At 37.8% G+C, this 21,942-nt stretch overlaps 3 protein-coding genes across 3 annotated transcripts; 1 reads left to right on the top strand and 2 right to left on the bottom strand.

Moving 5' to 3' along the window:
• Positions 1-3,285: 3,285 nt before the first annotated feature.
• Positions 3,286-8,218, top strand: LOC122091077 (protein NRT1/ PTR FAMILY 5.2-like). The gene is made up of 4 exons (XM_042660904.1): positions 3,286-3,470; positions 4,809-5,026; positions 6,356-6,921; positions 7,113-8,218. Exons 1-4 carry the CDS (start codon positions 3,353-3,355, stop codon positions 7,993-7,995), a joined length of 1,785 nt encoding a protein of 594 aa, XP_042516838.1. The 5' UTR covers positions 3,286-3,352; the 3' UTR covers positions 7,996-8,218.
• Positions 8,219-8,945: 727 nt separating this feature from the next.
• LOC122090839 (protein NRT1/ PTR FAMILY 5.2-like) lies at positions 8,946-12,945 on the bottom strand. Its single transcript, XM_042660565.1, has 4 exons — positions 12,750-12,945; positions 12,410-12,627; positions 10,403-10,914; positions 8,946-9,886 (listed from the first exon to the last, which is right to left on the bottom strand). Exons 1-4 carry the CDS (start codon positions 12,886-12,888, stop codon positions 9,016-9,018), a joined length of 1,740 nt encoding a protein of 579 aa, XP_042516499.1. The 5' UTR covers positions 12,889-12,945; the 3' UTR covers positions 8,946-9,015.
• A 4,685-nt stretch (positions 12,946-17,630) lies between these two features.
• On the bottom strand, positions 17,631-21,942 carry LOC122090838 (protein unc-13 homolog). The gene is made up of 5 exons (XM_042660564.1): positions 21,033-21,942; positions 19,826-20,677; positions 19,273-19,728; positions 18,969-19,155; positions 17,631-18,874 (listed from the first exon to the last, which is right to left on the bottom strand). The coding sequence occupies exons 1-5, from the start codon at positions 21,555-21,557 to the stop codon at positions 17,919-17,921; spliced, it is 2,976 nt and encodes a 991-aa protein (XP_042516498.1). The 5' UTR covers positions 21,558-21,942; the 3' UTR covers positions 17,631-17,918.

The following is a 21,942-nucleotide window of genomic DNA, read 5'->3' on the forward strand; positions in this document are numbered from 1 at the left end:
TGGGCTCTGTAGTAGAGTAAATTGGATCCCACCTCACTCCTATCTTCATCAATCATCGCTCATTCTTTTTTTTTTTTTCGGTCTACATCTTTTATATAGAGCGGTGAGATGCGATAAACATTGGATAATTGAGAGTATCTGGACATGCTTCTTAAGGGATTCTCAATCATCCAATATTCATTACACCAGTACACCAATTGCAGACAATTTTCACACCTCTTTATATATTGGCTCATCTCTTTTAAGGGTCCTTTGATGAAATGTGAAATAAATTGAAGTAAAATTATAACAAAATTAAAATGCAATTTTTAAATCAATAATAATAATAATAATAATAAAGATGATGATGATAGTGTAACTGAATCATTAATATACTAAATATGACAGTATGGTTTTACTTCCATTTTAATCTCTCTCTCTCTCTCTCTCTTATTTATTTATTTATTTTTTAATTATAATAACATAATTCCCTATGTTGTGAACATCACATGTTTTGATATTACTTTACATTAACTCTACTTTCAACCAAACATCAAGCTTTCTTGGAGTTTCAGTTAGCAAAGTCTCCACCACCATCTTCTAGAATGACAACTGAACTACCTCAATCTTCCATGGCAACAGGATAGACACCTCCACTAGTGAGTTATATGAAAGTAAAATGTGACGCTGCTATCCCCAGAGGTAATACTTCAGGAGGTCTTGGGATCATCTTCAGAAATAATGAAGGGAATGTTCTCCAAGCTGTATCCCCACCACAGATCCTCACTTCTCCATTACAAGATGAAGCCCTCGCTATTAGATTGGCATTGTCTATAGCATCACAAGCTGGTTTTACTCATCTCCAAGTGGAGTCAGACAACAAAGCACTTATTCAATACATTCAGGATCCTAAAAGAGTGCCACCTTTGGATGCTGCTGCAGCCATCAATGATATTTTATCTCTTCTGGTTCTTTTGTTTCATTATGTATTCACCATGTACCACGAGCTCTGAATTGTATTGCAGATGCTCTGGCTAGGAAGGCTCTGTCTATCATGTGTATGACAGATTGACCATTTTCCACTCCTTGGCTTCAAGACATTTGTTTGTCTAAGGCCAATGGTTGTACACATGTTCCTAATCAGTAAATTTCTTTTCTACCAAAAAAAAAAAAAAAAACATCCATGTTGAAAGTATATATATATATATATATATTTATTTATTTATTTTCATGTTATTTTACTTTACTTTATAGCTGAATTGTAGATTTCATGTCAAAGCTTACATAAATGTAAGTAGACCTCATAATTCGAGACTAGCTGCAACGATCATCTTGAGATTGAACATTGCACAAATACCAAATGACTCAACCTTATGGAAGAGACCCCGTCTTTCGTTCACAAAAGAAGAACTACTCTCGAGAGAAATAACCTCATACTAGAGGTGATGAAAACCCAGATGAGGAAAGAAACCTTGGAACAAGCTTTGAGGGACTTAGCTACTAACATTCTTCTAGTGTTGATTTTTTTTTTTTAAAGCTTTCCATATTATACTATACGCTTAGTAAACAAGAATCTTGAGAGGAAAATAAAAAATACAATTAATGGGGCCTGTTTACTCTAGGCTTTCCTCTAACCACTTGTCTATGGTATTAATCATTATAAATATATTTCACAAAAAAAGAAAAATCATTATAAATATATCCACAGAATGATACTTCGTATTATTATTATTATTATTATAATTAATATTATTATTATTTTCTTGTGAAAGATACTTTGTATTAAATAAAGTAAGTATGTAAAACAACCGTCTATTACTTTTTTTTTTTCACTAATGAGGTTATCTAGACCTTTGGTCCGACTAATCCCCCAGATACACATGTATATCTCTACACACGCGAGTTAGATAAACATTGACTTCCATGAGAACCATAAAAGAACCTCCCCCCAAATTACTTATGTTTAGTGGTAATTGAGATTCATAGCAGCTCCAGTAAATAGGTTCATGAAATATTATTCTTCAATCTTTATTGAAAAAAAAAAAAATTATTCTCCAATAATAGATTACTACTCTCGTGTGTGCTTGGAATCATGCATTTTTTATCGTTATTAAAAAAATAATAAAAAAATAAAATAAAAAGAAAGGCATTCTAAGCATTTTTTTTTATAACTCATAAAATTAGTAGGACGTTCACATAAAAAAAAAATAATAATAATAATAATAGAAGGATGGAAAGGTTGTGGCACCCCAGGTCGGCAAAGTTTGGATCCTTTCAGATTTATTTATTCTCTCTTATTAAGTCTTAAAGATGAAGAATAAAAATACCATTAATTTCAAGATAAAATCATTTCGATTTTTGAAGAAGAAGATGTTGTGGGTCAGTTCAGTCCAAGAGTTGACCCAACTCCACAACTACCTGTGGCCTTGACAACCGCTTTTCTTTGTTTAAATATATTATTATTATTATTATTATTATTATTATTATTATTATTTTAATAAAATAATTATAAATGTTATATCTAAATAAAATGGATAATTTTTTTTTATCCACCAGAGACCCTTGCGCGATAGATACAAGTGACATGCAATGACTCCCATGCTCATCCTTTAGCGTAACATACCATCTCAAAATAAAAATAGGGAAAAAAAAGGTTATATGTAGACGTAAGTACACATCAACAAATGTAGTCAATGAAAAGATGCACGCAAGTATCTTCAGCATAAGCATTTTTTCTTTCATAAAAATAAATACACATCAATGTACAATCCTTAGTTGTATGGGCTGTGCTACTTCCGACTGCTAATTTTTTTCTTTCTAAGAAGGCTATGCCGCTTTGACTTCTACTTTTTTTAGAACCGCTTATTCAAATCGTCTGCAATTCCATCTCGTACAATTCCGTGCAATACCACCTTCAGGCGGTGACACGTGTATTGATACCAATATAATGGCCCAGATCTGATTTAAATGCATTTTCACTGATTTAATGTTTTATTAGTTGTACCAGATCTGGGCTATTGTATTGGTATCAACCGCCCTTGCCAAGTGTGGTTACAAGATATATAGAATCTTTTATCATGATTGATTGGCTAGGCCAATGTTTATCCGGCTTCATTTGGACCACAATAGACTAGGGCGTTTGGGACCCCAGAAAACGTGTTTCTGGAGAATTTAACGAGGAAGACTGGAAGAGGATCCTTCACGCCGTTTTAGAATCATTAATTCTCGGAAATGCCCTTGAAGAGAAAATTAAGGAAAAGCCCAGGGGCTATAAATAAGAGTGGGGGAGGAGGATTAGTCATGGTCTCATGGGCAGAGCTAGCAAGCGTTAAGTAAGGCTTTATTACTACTTCAGTTATCATCACCAAAAGCTATGGCTGAGGAAGAAGGGCGTGGTGATCAGTTCACTGAGGATGGAACTGTGGATCTTAGAGGAAACCCTGTCCTTAGATCCAAGAGAGGTGGATGGACTGCCTGTTCCTTTATTGTTGGTATCTCTCTCTCTCTCTAACTTTTTTGAGGCACTCACCACTCTCACAGAACCCATTTTTTTCTTGCTATAAGCTTAATTTTCTTATGTATCTTAGTTTTCTGTGCTTCCATCAAAGCACTATTGATATATCCTGGGAAAACCCCAAATCCAGACTATTTGCAGTAGAGCTAGCTAGTTGGTGTGGAAGTTGCAGTAGCTGGAATGGATTCTTTTGTGTCCTTGTATGGTGGGTGTACCCTGAAAATCTTACAGGGAGGATCAAGAGAGACAAGACTGGTTAGAACAAGTTTCACCCCAAAAGACTTCCCACTAGGTTGAGTCACTACTGTTTGTTTGCAAGGAAAAAGAGAAGGAAAGGGGTTTGACTAGTGTTGCAGAGTCTTCAACTGTCACTATCTAAGAAAGTGAAGCTCCAACCAAAGTTCCAAACTTCCCATCTTTTTTTCTAAGACAAACTTTCAAATCTCAGTATTATCATTGGTCATTTCTGGGTTTTCCTACTCTTGAGTCTTCACATTATTATTATTATTATTATTATTATTATTATTATTATTATTATTATTATCAAGGGAAAGGAACTCTGTCCGCCCGTGACTTTTACGCCCAAATATAGTTGGATATGAAATATTCCATGCACAGATAGTAAGGTCTTTTCTCACCCAACTCTGTTTGGCGTAGAAAACACGAGACACGGAGAATTCTTTCTCCCTATCAATAATCTTATCAAATTAAGAATAAAATATGATTAATTTGTCATCAACTCATCATTCAATTCCTTGACATCACATACTAAAAATATGATTAAATGCTCATTAATTAAGATTATGAGATTATTTGAAGTGTGTACACAGGTCTTACACTTATCACCCAATCCCAACTTTTATTTCCTGAAATATTTGATTTATGTCACAGTCACACCATCACTACCTATTAGTTACCTGTCAACTTTATTAGATATTTATGACATTTATTTCCCCCCCTCTCTCTCCTTCTCTCTTGTCTGACAGATTATGGGTTATCTTAGGCTCTGTTTGTTATGCATTTTCATAATAATTTCTAGGTCTAAATTTATTATGAAACCCTATTAAAACATTTTCTTGTTTTATATGCATAAACAATATATTTACACATAATCTATTCTATGAAAACATGCCAAACACAACCTTAGTAAGGGCCATAGGCTATCCAAATATATTCTTCTATATATGATTTTAACTCTCTACAGACTAAGCTTACTTTTTTAGTTTAAGCCTTCCAACTTTAGATTTTGAGTGATATTTTTCTTTAGTTTAGTTATTAATTTTGGATTGTTTTGATTTTTTTGTGGGGCTTGAAGTCTATGAGGTGTTTGAGAGGATGGCCTACTATGGAATATCATCTAATCTGGTGGTCTACTTAACAAAGAAGCTTCACCAAGGAACCGTCTCCTCCTCCAACAATGTCACCAACTGGACCGGTACCATATGGATAACTCCGATCCTCGGCGCCTACATCGCCGATGCCTATCTCGGCCGGTACTGGACCTTCGTTGGTGCTTCTGCCATATATCTCTCGGTACATTCTTCCACCTCTCGTTCAGACCAGACCAAATTATCAGAATTGGATTGGTTCTTTTGAACCCGATTAGACCGGTATTAGGGTTTAATTTTAAACCATCACCATCATTTAATTCCGGTTGATGAGTATGGATACCACCCACCTCATGGAAAGAGACCTACCATTGGTACTCACATGGCAGTTATTTAAGATGGTCTAATTCTTCTAGAAAGGTTGATAAGGTTGATGAGAGGTGGCCTTAAAAGTGTTGGGAATCCATAGAAATGAGAGATACTATACAGTATCTGGGTTTGAATGATCAACTGTCAAACTAAGCGGTTGGACCAGTCATACCAATCTTCCACAAGTTTGAATATTTTGTCTTTTTTGTTTTACCAAACCCGAGAAATTCATTTTTATTTATTCGTTTATTTTTAATGAAGGTCTTCACTTATCTATGGGATCAGAAAATGTCATAAATACCCCTCTATTACTGCAGTAGACAAAGGGTTTAAGTTTCCCACGTCTCCAGGATCAATCATATTACTGCAGTAGTCTCTGTAAAATGTCATTAATACCCCTCTATTTGATAAAAAATTTTGTATTATACCTCCTTTAATGTCTGAAACTGCACAGAGACATTGGAGGGAACCTTCCTTCATATATAAAATGGATAACGAGCACTATCTAGTCGTGTGCTCTTACGCCAAGACACATGAGATGACAAGAAGACCACCTAACCCGCTTGTTGGATACTTGTGTGCCTCCTTGGTTGGTCCCTACGTTAGCGTAATGGCCACGTGAAAAGTTAATGATCCCAATCATATATAAAATATGTGATTGAGTTTTCTGTTTGAGAGCGTAGCATACACTAACACACCTGCTTGAGTCCATCTCTTCACTATCCTTTATGAAATGATATATCTGCCCCTCTATCATGCAAAAAGAGAGGGACTTAGAGAATGTTAATGTACACTACAATCTTAAAGTTCATTTTCCCATGATATATTCTATGGGAGAGGGTTCTCTGTATGATATTGTGGCTAGTGTCAATGTGGGGTCAATCAAAGTGCGCACAAGAGCATCACCAAGGGAGGGGCAGTCATTTCGCCTCTCTTTTGTGTTTGAGAGCTGGCACCACACTAAAGGACACGGTTTTTTTTCCCACATTCTATGTCTTCTATTGTTTGGGCTAGGCTGTGATAGAGGTCAGTGGGCTCGGGCCCACATATGACCTTCGACAGTACAACTTAATTAATGGGCCGCCAAACTAAACTGGGGCAGTTGGGGTTGGGTAAGAATCTTTACTGAGAGTTAACATCTTTGACCTTTGACTTTTGACTGCAGGGTATGTGTTTGCTTACTTTGACTGTTTCACTACCAGCCCTGAGACCCCCTCCATGCCACCAAGTAGATACACATTTATGCAAAAAGGCTTCACCACTACAATTGGGTGTATTCTACTCTGCACTGTACATATTAGCAATTGGGACAGGTGGAACCAAGCCCAACATCTCCACAATCGGTGCGGATCAATTCGACATTTTCGACCCGAAAGAGAAGACCCATAAGCTCTCCTTCTTCAATTGGTGGTTTTTTAGCATCTTCTTTGGGACACTCTTTGCCAATACTTTCCTAGTGTACATTCAAGACAATGTGGGTTGGACTCTTGGTTATGGGATCCCAACAATGGGGCTTGCAATATCTGTGTTGATCTTTCTTGCTGGTACAACCTTCTATAGGCACAGGTTGCCCACTGGAAGTCCTTTCACTAGAATGGCCAAGGTCATTATGGCTGCCTTTAGGAATTGGAGAATACCCATTCCTTCTGATCCTAAACAACTTTATGAGCTTGATTTACAGGAATATGCATCTAAGGGAAAGTATAGGATTGATTCCACAAATACCTTAAGGTTGGTATTAAGATTTTCTATAATTGTATTTCCAATACTAGCATTGCCGAGTCTGGATTAGCTCCCCACGTGGGTATTATTCGGATTATAGCCCATTAACGGTGGAATCCCATGTGAGAAAAGATCTAGACTTCGCACTGCCTTCTTAGTTGGTTCCCTTGTAATGAAATCACTTTACATGTACCATGCAGGTTCCTAAACAAGGCCTCTGTGAGAACAGCTTCAAACTCTCCATGGAAGTTGTGCTCCGTTACCCAAGTGGAGGAGACGAAGCAGATGCTGTGTATGATCCCCATTTTGATCTCAACCTTTGTGCCTAGCATAATGGTTGCTCAAATCAATACCCTTTTTATCAAGCAAGGTACAACCCTTGATAGAAAAATAGGGAACTTCTCTATTCCACCTGCAAGCTTAACCGCATTCGTCACGATATCAATGCTTGTTTCTGTTGTGATTTACGATCGATTCTTCGTTAAATTAATGAGAAGATGGACTAAAAATCCGAGGGGGATTACGCTTCTTCAACGAATGGGGATTGGCATGAGCATCCATGTCTTCATAATGCTAATTGCATCTATAACTGAGAGGAGGAGACTAAGAGTGGCCAAACAACATGGATTGGTAGCAAGTGGAGGGACAGTTCCACTGTCCATATTCACTTTACTCCCCCAGTTCATTCTTATGGGAACAGCTGATGCATTTTTGGAGGTGGCAAAGATTGAATTCTTCTATGATCAGGCACCAGAGAGCATGAAGAGTTTGGGGACTTCTTATTCCATGACAAGTCTAGGGATAGGCAATTTCCTTAGCAGTTTCCTCCTTTCAACAGTGTCTAAGATTACCAAGGGTGATGGACATGAAGGATGGATTAGAAATGATCTCAATGCTTCTCACTTAGACTACTACTATGCATTCTTTTCAGTACTAAACATACTAAATTTCATCTTCTTTGTGGTGGTGACCAAGTACTATGTTTACAGAGCTGATACATCTGAAACAATCAATGGAAGTGTGGTTAGAGAAGACAACTTATCAACATTTGCAGTCTCTCGGCAAGAGGAGCCAGTGGCTTAGGTAAATTACTGCATTTAACTACAAAGTAAGGGCCCCCACAGAAGATAAATTTGATGTTGGCAATAATTCTGATGATCAGTTATTATGTCAAGTTCACATACACTTGTAGGTGGTGTCTTCCATTTTTTCTTTTCCCGGGCTCTGTGGGGTTGTAAGTAAAAGGAAATGAAGGGAAGGGATGTGAAATTGGTTTAGAGAAGAAAATTTTTGTAATCGTGATTGTAGTCTTATCATGAATAGTAATTTTATTTTTCATATGCAATCTCTATTTTTCTTTCAAATTTAACAATCAGATTTAGAATTAGTTACATATTCTTGTCAAGTAATGATTATAAAATTTTCTTTTTTAATTTTGAATTTGATCTAATTTCACTTCTATTCTCTTTAGTTTCTTTGCAATTAGACGGCGCCTTGAAGATAAGCTAATTATCCATTTGACAGCCTAATTAATTCATAATTCCATTTTTTGAAATAATTGAGTGATCATCCACAATTTTATGCATGCAAAAAAGAAGTCTTGATATTTGTAGTTGGTCTGCTTTGGGAAGCCATGGCTTAAAAATGCTGGGCTGTTTGGATAAGCTTATCGAACGGGGCCATGAAAACAAACTTTGCCCTAAATAACAATGTGAATGGCCATGAAAACAAAGTATCATGATTTTCTTATGTTGTCAATGAATTCAAATTTTAACAACTGGCTAGCACAATTGGTGAGTTGTGGTTCTTCCACTCAACAGATGTCTCAAGTTTGAGCCTCTTGGCTGTTATCTACTTCCCCTCCCTATCTATGATTTTTTTTTTCTTTGAATTTTGGATAATCCGATCGATTCCAGTTAATTGTCTTCCCAATTTTCAATGGCTAGCTTCTTTGTAATCTCAATGAAGAAGAGAAGAAAACTTTCAGATTCAAGTCCAAATATCCAAGGAAAAACAAGTGAAGAGGGAAGTAATAAAAAAATTCTAAGGCAGGCTTCTAAATTCCATTTATGTAGCAGAACAGATTACAAGAAATTTGATAAGCTAATCACATCCTTTTAAACCTTCATCATCTTGTGTTTTAGCCTTGTCTGGAAAAACCTCCAAGCCGAGGGCATCAGCATTGTAGACATAGAACTTGGTCACCATTAGAAAGAAGAGGAAGTTGACAAGGCTCAATGCAGCATAAAATCCATAGAAATAGTCTAAGTGAGACTCATTTAAATTATCTGATATCCATCCTTTCTTACCATTCTTCTTAGTGATATCAGACACACTTTGAAGAAGAAAACTATTAAGGAAGTTTCCAATTCCCATACTACTAGTGTAATAGGAAGTCCCAAGGCTCTTCATGCCCTCTGGTGCTTGGTCATAGAAGAATTCAATCTTGGCTACTTCAACAAAGGTATCAGCCACCCCCATCAAAGCAAACTGAGGGAGTAGTATGAAGATAGTAAGAGGGACTGTTTGAGTTCCACCTGAAATGCTACTATCCCTTGCAACATCTAGTCTCTTTCTCTCAACTAGGGATGCTGTGACCATGACAATTACATGCATTATAAGGCCAGCTCCCATTCTCTGCAACAATGTAATCCCTCTTAGATTCCCTGTGTATCGCCGGGCCAATGGCACGAAGTACCGGTCATAGATTATGATGCTGATCAACATCGAAAGCGTCACAAATGCGGTAAGACATGCCGGAGGGATATCAAAGTGAGGCCCCATGCTCCGGTCTAAGGTGGTGCCTTGTTTGATAAACAGTGTTTGCACCTGTGCTAGCATTGTGCTTGGAATAAATGTAGAAATCAAAATGGGGATCATTCTGATCATTTGTTTGGTTTCTTCAACTTCAGTAACTGTACATAGCATCCATGGAGTGCTAGGACCACTTTTTACTGCAGCTTTATCAAGGTTTCTACAGGCAATACAATACAGATATACTAGTAAGTACTTACTGTTAGGAATTAACAAAGCAGCTAGAACAAGGATTGGGAAAATAAAAAATGAAAGAGAATCGGACACACACACAACACAAAGATTTACGTGGCTCACCCAAGATGGGCTATATCCATGGCCAAGTGAAAAACTTGCGCATCCACTATTCTGATGAAAAAATCACAAAACCCTAATCCTCACCTCTTTATAAGTTAACACCATCCCTATATATATAGTGTTTTGACACTACAATGTAGAGAAACATTAATCCATGAAAGTACAAAAAAATAAACAACTTCCATAAATTCCGGTCAGGGGCTCCCACCCCCGCCAACCCCCACCCCACTTTCTTGCAAGTGAGATGATCGATATTGGGGAAGAATCAACAATACTTCTTGGATTAAAATGAGATCAAACACTTGCTACACATGCCGAATAGGAATGCTAATAGCTATATGGTTAACAACCAAATTAAATGGAGAAAAAAAAAACTGACCTCAATGAAGGTGTGTAGTCAATCCTAACCTTGGAAGTTGTAGCGTACTCATCCAAGCTCAATTCATGAAGATCTTTGGGATCATCTGGGACAGGTAACTTTCTTTTCCTCATGGAAGCCACTAGTACCCTAGCCATCCTAGTGAAGGGACTTCCTGAAATTACCTTATGCCTGTAGAAGGGAGTACCCACCAAGAACACCACGACTGAAATTGCAAGCCCAACTGTGGGAATGGCATAGCCAATAGACCAACCCACATTGTCTTGTAAGTATACAAGGAATATATTGGCCATGAGGGTCCCAAAGAAGATACTGAACATCCACCAGTTGAAGAAGGATAGCTTTTGGACCTTTTCCCTGGGCTCAAATTCATCAAATTGGTCTGCTCCCATGGTTGAGATGTTGGGTTTGGTTCCACCAGCTCCGACTGCAATTAAGTATAATGCGCAATAGAAGACACCCACTTGCCTCAATGCTGGTAGTGACACTGCTAGGGTCAGAAGGCACATCCCCTGTGATGTATAGGCAAAAAAGCTCAGTAGGCACAACCCTTCTCAGAAGTTTCTGTTATTTCAGTTCACAAGTTAAAAATTGAATTTTCTTGGTAAATAAGTTTTTAATACAAATGAAAAGGATAATTTTGGTTAATATCTAGCTTAATTTGATTAATAATAGTTTTCCTTAGAATTTTTATTTTTCTTTTATTTTTGAAAATTTCCATTTGTTGATATCTAATTGTAGAGTTTCTTTCTACAACAAATATGCTAAGTTAATCCGGACGTCCTAAGTTAGACTCCCACTAGACATACCTTGGGCCACTGACACAGGAAGTGTTTAGTGTTCTTCACTGCTTTCAGTGAAAGTTGAATGGTTCTTATTAAACCTCGATATGATCTGGTCCATGCGGTTGTGGGGTCAGTATGGACCCGCGGGACTAATCAAACCAAAGGCTTGGAAATTTATCGTTAGCAAAAAAAAAATATATAAATATATGCTAAGCTAATACTGTGATGTGTTGCGATAGAAAATATCTCTTAAAGATAGTTAAATTTCACTGAATCCATTATTGTTTTTATTTATTTATTTATTTTTTGAGAAATAATAGTTGAAAAAGAAAGTGATATTCATACGTTTTGATCATATCCTAAAATCGATAATCCGTAAATAATTTGTGCCAAAAAAAAAAAAACAATTAAATCGACATTCAGCAAAATTTTAACTTCACCTAACCTACCACATAAGTATTTTATGTTTTTCTTTAATCTAGACCAGGGTAAATTTTATTTTTGGTAAAAAAAAATTCATACATAATGTGTATGAACATGATCAACACTTCAGCTATTTGATAGGAATACTCACTTCTTGTGTCAATCTCACATCTAAAGTATTGACCATGTTTCAATGGGTCTGGATCCTCACCCCACGAAGGGCCTCCCACATGGGTGAGAGCCCCTAATCGGGAATTTTCACCCCATTTGACTTGTCGTTAGAGAAGGGCCATGGGTTGGAGATTCTCAATGAGTAGTGGCTCTCACCCATGTGGGTATAAGGCAGAATGGGGAGGGTATAGACATTTTTCCGAAAGGGAAAGGAGAAAAAATGACACAAGATGAACACCCCAGCAGTGTATCCAGCCTTTTTCCATAACATTTTAAGACGAGGAAGGGAAATCCTGGCCCGGATGCCTTCTTCTGATCAAACAAGTTTACCATTACAAATGAATGATGATGGGACTTGGTCCAACGATTACCCTAAAAATCACTCAAGGAATAGAGAAAGACAATAGAAAATATCAAAAGTACGTGTGGTTTCTGTTGTTTGGTGATAAAAACATACGTGTTCAAAAATGCTTGGTGTCTCTATTGTATCTGATATACTTAACTCCTTTTCTTCTAATACATATCACATAGTATAGTAGTTTGTTCCTGTGTCTCTATCTCTCTATTGTCTGTGATTATGTGTTACTGAGTAAGCAGGCATGGATATGGGTATTCTTAAAAGTGTTACCACAAGGTAGATGCCTGATGAGATGACAAATGTCCAGTATCGGCCGAGATAGGTGTCGGCGATGTAAGCTCCTAAAATGGGTGTCATCCACACTGTCCCAACCCAATTGGTCACATTATTTGAAGATGAAACTGTCCCTTGATGAAGCTTCTTTGTCAAATATAACACTAGATTTGATGCAATTCCATAGTATGCCATCCTCTCAAACACCTCATATCCTATCAAAAACACATCCCACAGATGAGTAAAAAGAAGCTTTAAAGAAGATGATGATGTATCATTTCATGGAACAAAGGAAAAGGAAAGATTATAGAATTCCTTTAAAACATGGTCCTCTTACCTACAATGAAAGAACAAGCCTTCCATCTCCCTCCTTTTGATCTTAGGATTGGGTGACCCTTGAGATCTACAGTTCCATCTTGTGTGTAATCCTCCCTGCTACCATCTCCCAACCCATCCTCTGCTATCCTTGTGGTCATATTGGTATAGAGAGGAAGGAGTTGGTGTTTGGTTGAAGATCATGTGAGCCTATAAGGCTTTTTATAAAGTTGGGGAAAGATATGAGCTCAAAGAGACTCTTTTCAACCTCTGAATTAATTACGTATCAGATATTCCACTTGTTTCCAAACTAAAGAGGGAAAAAAAGTAGATGTAGAGGATATCTCACATGTTGATATCAGATATTCCAAAAAAATGCAATTCCAGATGTTTATTTTCTCACCTCTAAAATTATATCTCTCTCTTTTTTTATTTGTTCTTTTTAAAGAAAAATAATCTCTCTTTACTACTGTTGTAAAATAAGTTTTTAATGGGACATTTGAAGAGTTATTCTTTCGGGTGAATTACAGTTGGTGGAAGAATTTCTTGCATCAAACAATGTTAAAAGAAGTACAAAATCTTAGAATTTGTTAGTACTTGGATAATGGGTATGTCAAGACTCGAACTCACAATCAATTGACTTGAGCGGTGATGGATTGAGGGCATTTTTATCATTAAGCTACCTCATTGATAATTTTACATCTCTCTACTATATGAAATTGATAATACATTTTTCATAGTTTTTAATACCCATTTCAGAATTTTTTTTTTTTGAAACATTTTAAAATATCTCAACTCATAAATTATTAGGGATTCTTCATTTACCATGAACGAAGTGAAACGGCCTCCTTATCTATAAATCTGTATACTTTAGTTGAATTTATTTTTATTTTTCTATTAAAAAATTAAATTTATTTTTGTGGAGAATATGATTCTCCTATGATGCAATGTCTTATCATAATGGGCCAAAGCACATATACGTGGATACATTGGAGTCCTGCACTGTATTGGGTTTGGGACTCTGGACCAACACTATAGGCCAGAGGCACTTAAAACTTGCCACTTGTTCCTATATAAGAATAGGGAATGACCCTCTCTCAGTGTCTCCTCCTCGTACCACCACACACTCGGTCTCTCCTTGTTTTTACTGCCACTAAGTGTTTTTGAACCTTCTCAAACGCTCTAGCCTTCGGCGGGTCACCATTCCTTGACATAGAAAGGCGAACATCTGGGCAGGGAAGGTGCAGTGCGCCGGGTGCAAATTGATTTTTTTGGTTATTCCCCCCCCCTCCCTCACCCACCGCCCCACCAAAAAAAAAAGTTGTGGGGGGCATGTACATACCAAGACGGTGGCAGTGTGCCGATCCCTTGCCCATGAGAATAACTTGATGAATGAGTAAAATTGGATTGAGTCCTTCAGAGTATATTTTAATCCCCTAACAATTTTTTTAGGAGATGATTTTCCTTCAGCGATGATCAAAAGAGAATTCCTTTGATGGAGTCTTTTAAATGACATTAGGAGGGTATCGGAGAATAGTATATAAGTGTTGTCGACTCTATACTGTAGGGAGGCAAAGGGAGGTAAACATTGACAATTACTTGATGACTGTACTTCGCCCACGCCCATGGTGTAACAATATATATATATATATATATACATTTCATATGAAAACAAAATATCATTGTCATAGAAGAAGGAATTTCCGACCTGACCTGCCAAGTGGCTTGATTTGTTTTTGAGACAAGGATTGTTAGATGTGAGCCTTTTAGAACCAAACTCACATCAACATGTCATGAACCTAATGCAACCCAGTTCTTACGAAAGACCTAAAAGTGATAATCCACCTAAGCTAGAGCTAACTAGCACGTCACCAATTAACTCACATGGGATCAATTGTTGGGATTCGGGTTGAACTCACTATTGAAAGCTAACTATTAAGAAGACGTTACCCAATTCTTTACAAGTCTTCACATCTGTCTACTTACATCCAATATAAGATCAGTTGCTTCCACGTGAAACTCTAACAATAGTAACTCAATCCCGACCAAAGAATAGCAATGACCATAAACAATTAGGGGTGAGATATAAATCCAAGAATTTGATTTTAGAGAACCATTCATATTGGTCTAAGCCTTAGATAACGACCATATTGGAAACATGTCTATAGATAGAAATGTGAATGCCTTGTATACAAAATTGAATTGGTTATGATATTGACAAGCCCTTGTAGATGAGACAATAAGCAATAAAGAGAGACAAAGCTAGGTTGATAGAAACATTACAAAACCTATAAAAACAAAATGAAGAAGAAGCCCTAATGGGTCCCTCAAGAACACATGAATTACTTGTTGAGTTGGATTCATTTAAGAGAAGACACGTGTTCACACATATCTCGTTTTGGATCATACCAAAGGAAGTTATCTTCCAATCAAGATCATAAACCAATCACAACTCTACACGACTCAATATGTCTTTTCTTACAGAAATGGGTTGGATACAATGGACTAGAGGCCTCATGGAAGCTTACCACATTTATATTGAATCAATTGTTTTTGTTGTTTAAAGGAATGGATTAGGTTTCTTCATAAAGTGGGTGTTGTTTCCTTTGGTCAAATAGTTTGGCAGAAGTCATCTAGAGGCTTTAATTTGACAGTGAGAGGGAAACTATGAAAAAACAAAAATTTTTATAGAAGTCTCAGTTGAAATTTTATGGCCACATTTTATATATGGTTTCAGAAATTGGATCGGGTTGAATTGGTCGATTTGAATCTGAATCGGTTGACTCTAAGTATGATTAATGTCAATTTTTACAATTTATTGTAGATTTTTTTTTTCTGGTTATTTCTTCCTTCTTGTAATTAATAAAATAGCAGAAAATCAATGAAATACAAGTCTGATCAAAATCTCTAATCACATACTTGTAGAAATCTTTGCTTCTTATTCTCGATTTTAATTTCTAATGTTCCAACTGATTTTGGTCAATTTTGATTTGATTTGATTTGAATTGGAAACGAGGGAAACCAAGCCCTTGTCCAATTATGAGTTCTTAAACATTAATAATAGAGAAAGATGAAGTTTTACTCATTATTAGAATCCATATTTTAAGTTTTCCTTTTTAGATGGGTTAGCATAGTCGTTGTTTTGTTTTCTAAAATTGGATTGGTTATTGATTATGGTTGGAATAAGTCTCTTAAGTTAAACAATGGAAAACAAGGATTTAGGAGACGGTATTGGTATCGGTCTCTGCTGATACTGATCTGGATCGAATGGGATTGGTGAGTATTGATCTATTTTACCCCTGATTTTTATAAAAAATATTTTTTTTCCTATTTTACCCTTGAAACGATGGTTATCCGGATCGATATCAGATCAGGGATCAATCTCAGCCGATACCGATCCAATATGGCCGATCCCAGATCGATACTTGAAGCCATGATGGAAAGTGATTACATATTAAATTATTGTATTTCATTTGACACACCTTAATTAATATGAATGTCTATGTATATGGGTGGTGTGTTTGATTTTAATATTTTTTTTTATTGGTAAATGAAATATTTTATTTGTTGCGAGGTAAGTCTGTATATATATATATATGTGTGTGTGTGTGTTTGGTGGGCTTGATTATAATATCTATATATTCTCAGCATTAATCAATTGGATGTATGACGAAGAAATCTAACAATATGAAAAGAAAATGATGATAGACAAGACTAACGGTTGTATATAGTAAGCCTCGTGCAAGCTTACCACATTAGTCTTTGTTGGTGAAAGGAATAGATTAGGTTTCTTCATAAAGTGTATGTTGTTCCTTTGGTCAAATAGTTCGGCCGCTTTAATTTAACACTGAGAGGGAAGCTACAAAAGAAAAGAAAATGAAAATTTTTGGCCACATTATGGCCACATTTTATATCCTAATAGATATAGTTGCAGAAATCTGATCGAGTTGAGTTGGCCAATTTGAATTGGAAAATTATTTTAGAATTCGTCATGAATGTTTATTGATTTTTTGCAATTTTTTTTTTCTAGTCATTAAAATAGCAGAAAATGATCCTCATGATTAAAATTCCAAAACTTTGATCAATTTAAAATATTGCATATCAAGCATCTAGTCTATTTAGGATTGATGTCTTGTATTCTATGGTTCAAGTTGTGGGATGCCTCTAAAGGGTCGCTGAAACCTGTGGGAAATTTTAAGTTTTACAAAAGGATTAATTTTGAAAATTAAATCTTTATGTTTCCCTTTTAAATCTTCGTAAATAGAGAAACAAGATGAAGAAAGCTTGTAACCCTAGCTCACCATTGTCATCCCTACATTACATTTATGCTAGAAACTCCATAGAATTAGAACCCATTTAAAAAATAATTGATCTTTGGATAATGCTTTCACAAACCAACTAAAGACATTGTCCTTCCTGTGATATTTTCTATTAAATTCCTCTCTTCACTAAAATTTTCCCCAAATAATAGGAGTTAATTTTTTTTTTTTTTACCTCTTATGCATTACAAAACTAGGATTTAAAACAGGAAAAATACAAGAAAAAACTGAAAACTAAACTTGCAAATTCTATTACTAATTATCACTTCTAGCAAATTCTATTACTGTTGATAACAGTTTGGAGATAAAAATCAGAGTGTAATAGAAAAGATTTTCACAAATTTGTGATTTTTATTTTATTTTATTCAGAAGATTAGTAAATCTTGCTACAAGAGGTAAGTTTCATTGATTTTCATTTATTTTACTTGTTAGGAGAAATAAAAGTGGGCTAAAAGTAAAGATAAAAAAAGAATTAAAGCCTATGATGAGATATGTGAAGTATCAGTGTGCTGCAGTTATCTATTACATGTCATGTTTTAAAATTGTAGAGTTGCCATGTAGAATTGTTACCTTGGCACCCACAGTGATCAAGAAGTGCATTCCATTTTCTTGCCTTCATCAGTTCTGTAAAAGTGAAACAAAGTTTGATGTGTATGAACACTCAAATCTAAAAGAAAGGAAAATAATTGTACAAAGGTTTCTAGGTCCCCAACAAGAAATCTTGATACCAAAGTCTCAAACTCATTTGAGAATAGCTGACTAGTTTAGAAATAAAAATGAATCTCCCTCTACTCTCTCTTGTTCTGGTTTTCTTCTTTGGAACATGGGAGGAAGGAAAGGATGGAAACCTATAGTATAAAAACAGGAGAGCTTCATCTCCTTCTTGCCAACTGAAATGTCCTCTTCAGGAATCGATTAGCCGTGCTGTCATTCCTATGGCACAATACTCTCAAGATTGTATTTGGGTCTGCTCTGTGCCACCTTCCTGTGGTTGGGGGCATTGGCAACTTCTGCCCTGCAACCACCATCCCTAACCCACTTGCTTCACAAGCCACAATGCTGAAGTCTTCAACCAATTGCTCTGTTGATTGATTCATCAATGCAACCACTCCCTCCAATGTATCTGACTCCTTCTCCACCACATCCTCTGCCAATATTCCCTCACCATAGGTGCAGAATATGCGCTTAAGGCTCTCAAAATCCTCCACAATCATCTCATGATCCAACTTGGAGAATACCCGAGAACTTCCCCCGGCAAGCAGTATCATGAGGAAGGCTTCAAAGGAGGCCTTCATCACTTCTTTAATTGCCAATGGCTGTGCCCGATCGGTGAGAATTGCCGCCAAGAGTGTCAAATTCTGCTTGAGTATGCGCAATGCAGGGGGTATACGAGCATTCGCAACGTCACCCACATAGAGACTATCATAGAAGACAGGATTAGAATCTAGGAAGATGAGACGGTAGGCAGCCACCTCTGAGACATGTTGAGTGGCTGTTTGGATGGAGGCGCGAGTGAGGTCAAAGTGTGAAGAAGAGGTGGAGTAGCGGCGGTTGTGGGACATTGCACGAGGAGCAAGAGAGAGGGTCTTGTCCAAGGAGTGGATGTGGGAGAAAAGGTAGTGAAGGGTGTTGAGCCTGATATAGAGGCGTTGTGTCCCACGGCTTGTGGAGGGACGAGGATGATCACCATCTATAGATCCTAATGGCTCCGAATACTCCATTGCCCCAGCTCTGCAAGGAGTTGCTTTCCTCAATATATTATGTAATTTTGAGCTTCTGTTGCATCTGGTTAGAGGGGGAAGGGTAGGGATATAGGCTTGCTTTGATCCTGAACAAGATATAAAACAGTTAAAACAGTTATAAGCAACTCTTCTAATATTGTACCTTTCTCAACTAAACACCAGAGAATGTATTGGGCTTACCACATGATGCAACAAAAGCAGTGTAGTCTCGGAAGACAAGTTCTAAGCCATTGGAGAGATCGTGTAATAGATCATCAGAATTTTCAATTGGAATATCAAAGAAATCATCCACAGTTTCCTTGGCCAATTTCATTAGGTCCAGGGCAGACTGTGCATATGGCTCTGATTTGGATTTGGGATTCCATGTCTGAAAGAAAGAAATCACAACCCAAGAAGAAATTGATTTTAAATTTTCACTAACTACTCACAAAACCCAACTCAACTAATGTAAAGTTTCCAAAATCTCATATATAGGAACACTCACCTCAGTTTCTTTAGCTCTTTGAACACACTCCTTCCCTCTGTTCAACCTTTCATCGATCCATGTTTTTAAAAGGCTCAAGATGATGGAGTCAACTTCATAGGGATGCATTTCCCTTACAATGGCTTTGCCTCCATCTTCACAATCTACAGAGTCTTCAACCACCATTTGAACCAGAATCTTTTCTAGCTTTCCAGCTCTCTGCAACACCAGAATGGTCTCATTGGTGAGCACAGATACCCTGGACAAGTACTGTTTCAACACGGTTCCGTAGCAATTGTGGAGGCTCACTGCCGCAACTCCGGCTGCAATGGGGTGCCATTTCTTTAGTATGGGACTAAAGGTCTCTTTCTCCATCATTGCTAAGTCCTCTGTTTCTTGAGCCAATTGAAGGAGAGCTTCACTTGCCTCTTCTACCACTTCAGCAGCCATGCTATTGGCTTTTCCATTTTCCAAAATCTTTTGATCACAACACAAAGAAATTAGACATAATCTAGACATTGTAACAGAAATAACAAAGCAAGCTAATCAATGAATGCTTAGGTTAATTACAGACTTTGGCAAATGCATTCCTCATAGATGATCTTATGTAATAATCCGCCCGATTCCCTGATGGCTCCATCGCTAAAGATGCAGTGTCTTCTTCCAAAATCCTTGTAGCTGACAGTGATAGAGGCAGAACATTCTCCATCAACCCAATTCCACACTTATGAAAATTCTCATGATAATCCAATAGCTTGTTCTTTGCCCATCTTTGCATGGATGTCAATACTGACGACAAAATCTTAACATATATAGCATCGCGATCAGGCCTCTTGGCATCATTGGCCACTTCAGCCAACATTGCTAGAGAAGCACTTAATAGGTCTTGCTCAACTTCTGCAGTAGCAACATATTGATGAAATAGGACCCAAGTGAAGCACACATTGTGGATAAGCTTATTGATTCCTAGAGTAGACCATGTCTTCTTCATGAGCTCTAACAACTCATCTATCTCGTCGAGGACAAGGGTCTCATCTTTGAGGTCAAAGATGGATTGGAGAAGAGTGAGGTATAGGTGGATGTTGAGAGGGAAGCCATCAGCCCAATGGCAAACATCATTGGGTGATCCATTAGCATTTCTCCATGCTAATGAGACCACACAAATGGAAATAGTTCTCATTGTATCAGAATTCTTGCCGGTGTCGACGGTCTTGGTTTCGCTTGCTCTGATGATATCCCTGAGACGCATTGCAAAGGAGTTTGATCTTTCTAGTGGGATTGAAGGATATAGGAGGAGCCCTGCTTCTAGGACCTTGAACTGCCTCTTCTGCCAAAGGCTGTACTCGTGGGAGTTATTGAATTCTGATGGTTTTAGATGCCGCAAGAGCTCAAGAGGGAGAATTATCGTCTCTGCTCGTCTACTTATCTGTTTGAATTCAAGAAACACAACACAATGGCTTCTTCATTAATTCTAATTGATCTAAGAAAGAAATTGAAAACAAGCACCACTACTGTGCCTTTTGTGACCTGCTTAATGGGCTTTCATGGGCCTGGCCTATTGGGGTTTCTTCACATCAGAGGTGGGTCCCACACCCCTTGCATGGGGATGAAAATTTTCTTCTACTTAGGTTGTAGGAAGTTCTCTTGTTCCCTTGTTCCCTTGTTCCCCAGGACTCTCAGTTGCCAAAAAAAATAAAAATTTCCTCTGTTACTATTGTAATAAATAAAAAGCTAGAGAAAAAACGGTGGGATCCTATATATAGGAAGGAAATTAGATATACCTGGCCAACCAGGGTCCTCATGAGCGTTTTCCTAATCCGATTATCGCTCTCCTCCGACACCCTCATCTGTTGCCTCATGATCTCCGCCGACGTCATGGGCCGCCTCACCTTCGACGGTGGTGGCAACGTTAATAATGGATTAGCCGAGTTGACTCCTCTCGGCGATGACGAGTTTGTCGACCCGCCTGATGATACCGTCCTCCTTAGCGACATTCGCTTTATCGTCTTCAACCCAAGGGCTCTCTTTAGCCTGCTCATACCCACCAAGCCTCCCCCGTTTATCCTTGTCGTAAACCCTCCCCCGCCACCCCCTCCTCCTCCTCCTCCTCCTCCTTCCAAGGTGTCCTGCGCCGTGGGGTAGTACGTCAGCGCATTCCTTCCTCCGAAACCCGGGGAGGACCGGCACGTCGTGAAGAAAATCTCGTAAGCAGTCTCCCTAAGGTCATCCCGATCTACGCCGTCGACCTTACCAAAGGGCCAGTCGAGTTCGGCTTCTGAATCGTAGTCAGACCGGGAGCGGCCCATTGTGGTGGTGGTGGTGGTGGTGGTGCAGGAGGAGGATATGCGTCAGAATCCGGCGATGTGTAATCGTCAGATGTCCGGCGCGAGAGGAGAAGGTGGGGTGGTCGATGTGGACATTTCTGGGAGAGGCAGAGAAGGGTGAGAAGAGAATCGAGAAAGAAACTAGAAAGAGAAAGTGATTGGGTGACATGGATTTAGAGAGAGAAAGGGACGGGTGTCTGGTGTGTTGCCAGCGTTGCATGTTGGGTGCGAAGAACACGAAGAGCGATGAAAGTGGGTTTTAGTTGCGAAACTAATTAAATTTGAGGGTGCGAAATGCTTGGAGTTGTTTTCCCACCTGCCATTCCCTATTTTAGCCAAAAAAAAAAAGATCTTATTACAAATATGT

Source organism: Macadamia integrifolia, chromosome 10 (assembly GCF_013358625.1).
Source record: "Macadamia integrifolia cultivar HAES 741 chromosome 10, SCU_Mint_v3, whole genome shotgun sequence".
Taxonomy (NCBI): domain Eukaryota; kingdom Viridiplantae; phylum Streptophyta; class Magnoliopsida; order Proteales; family Proteaceae; genus Macadamia; species Macadamia integrifolia.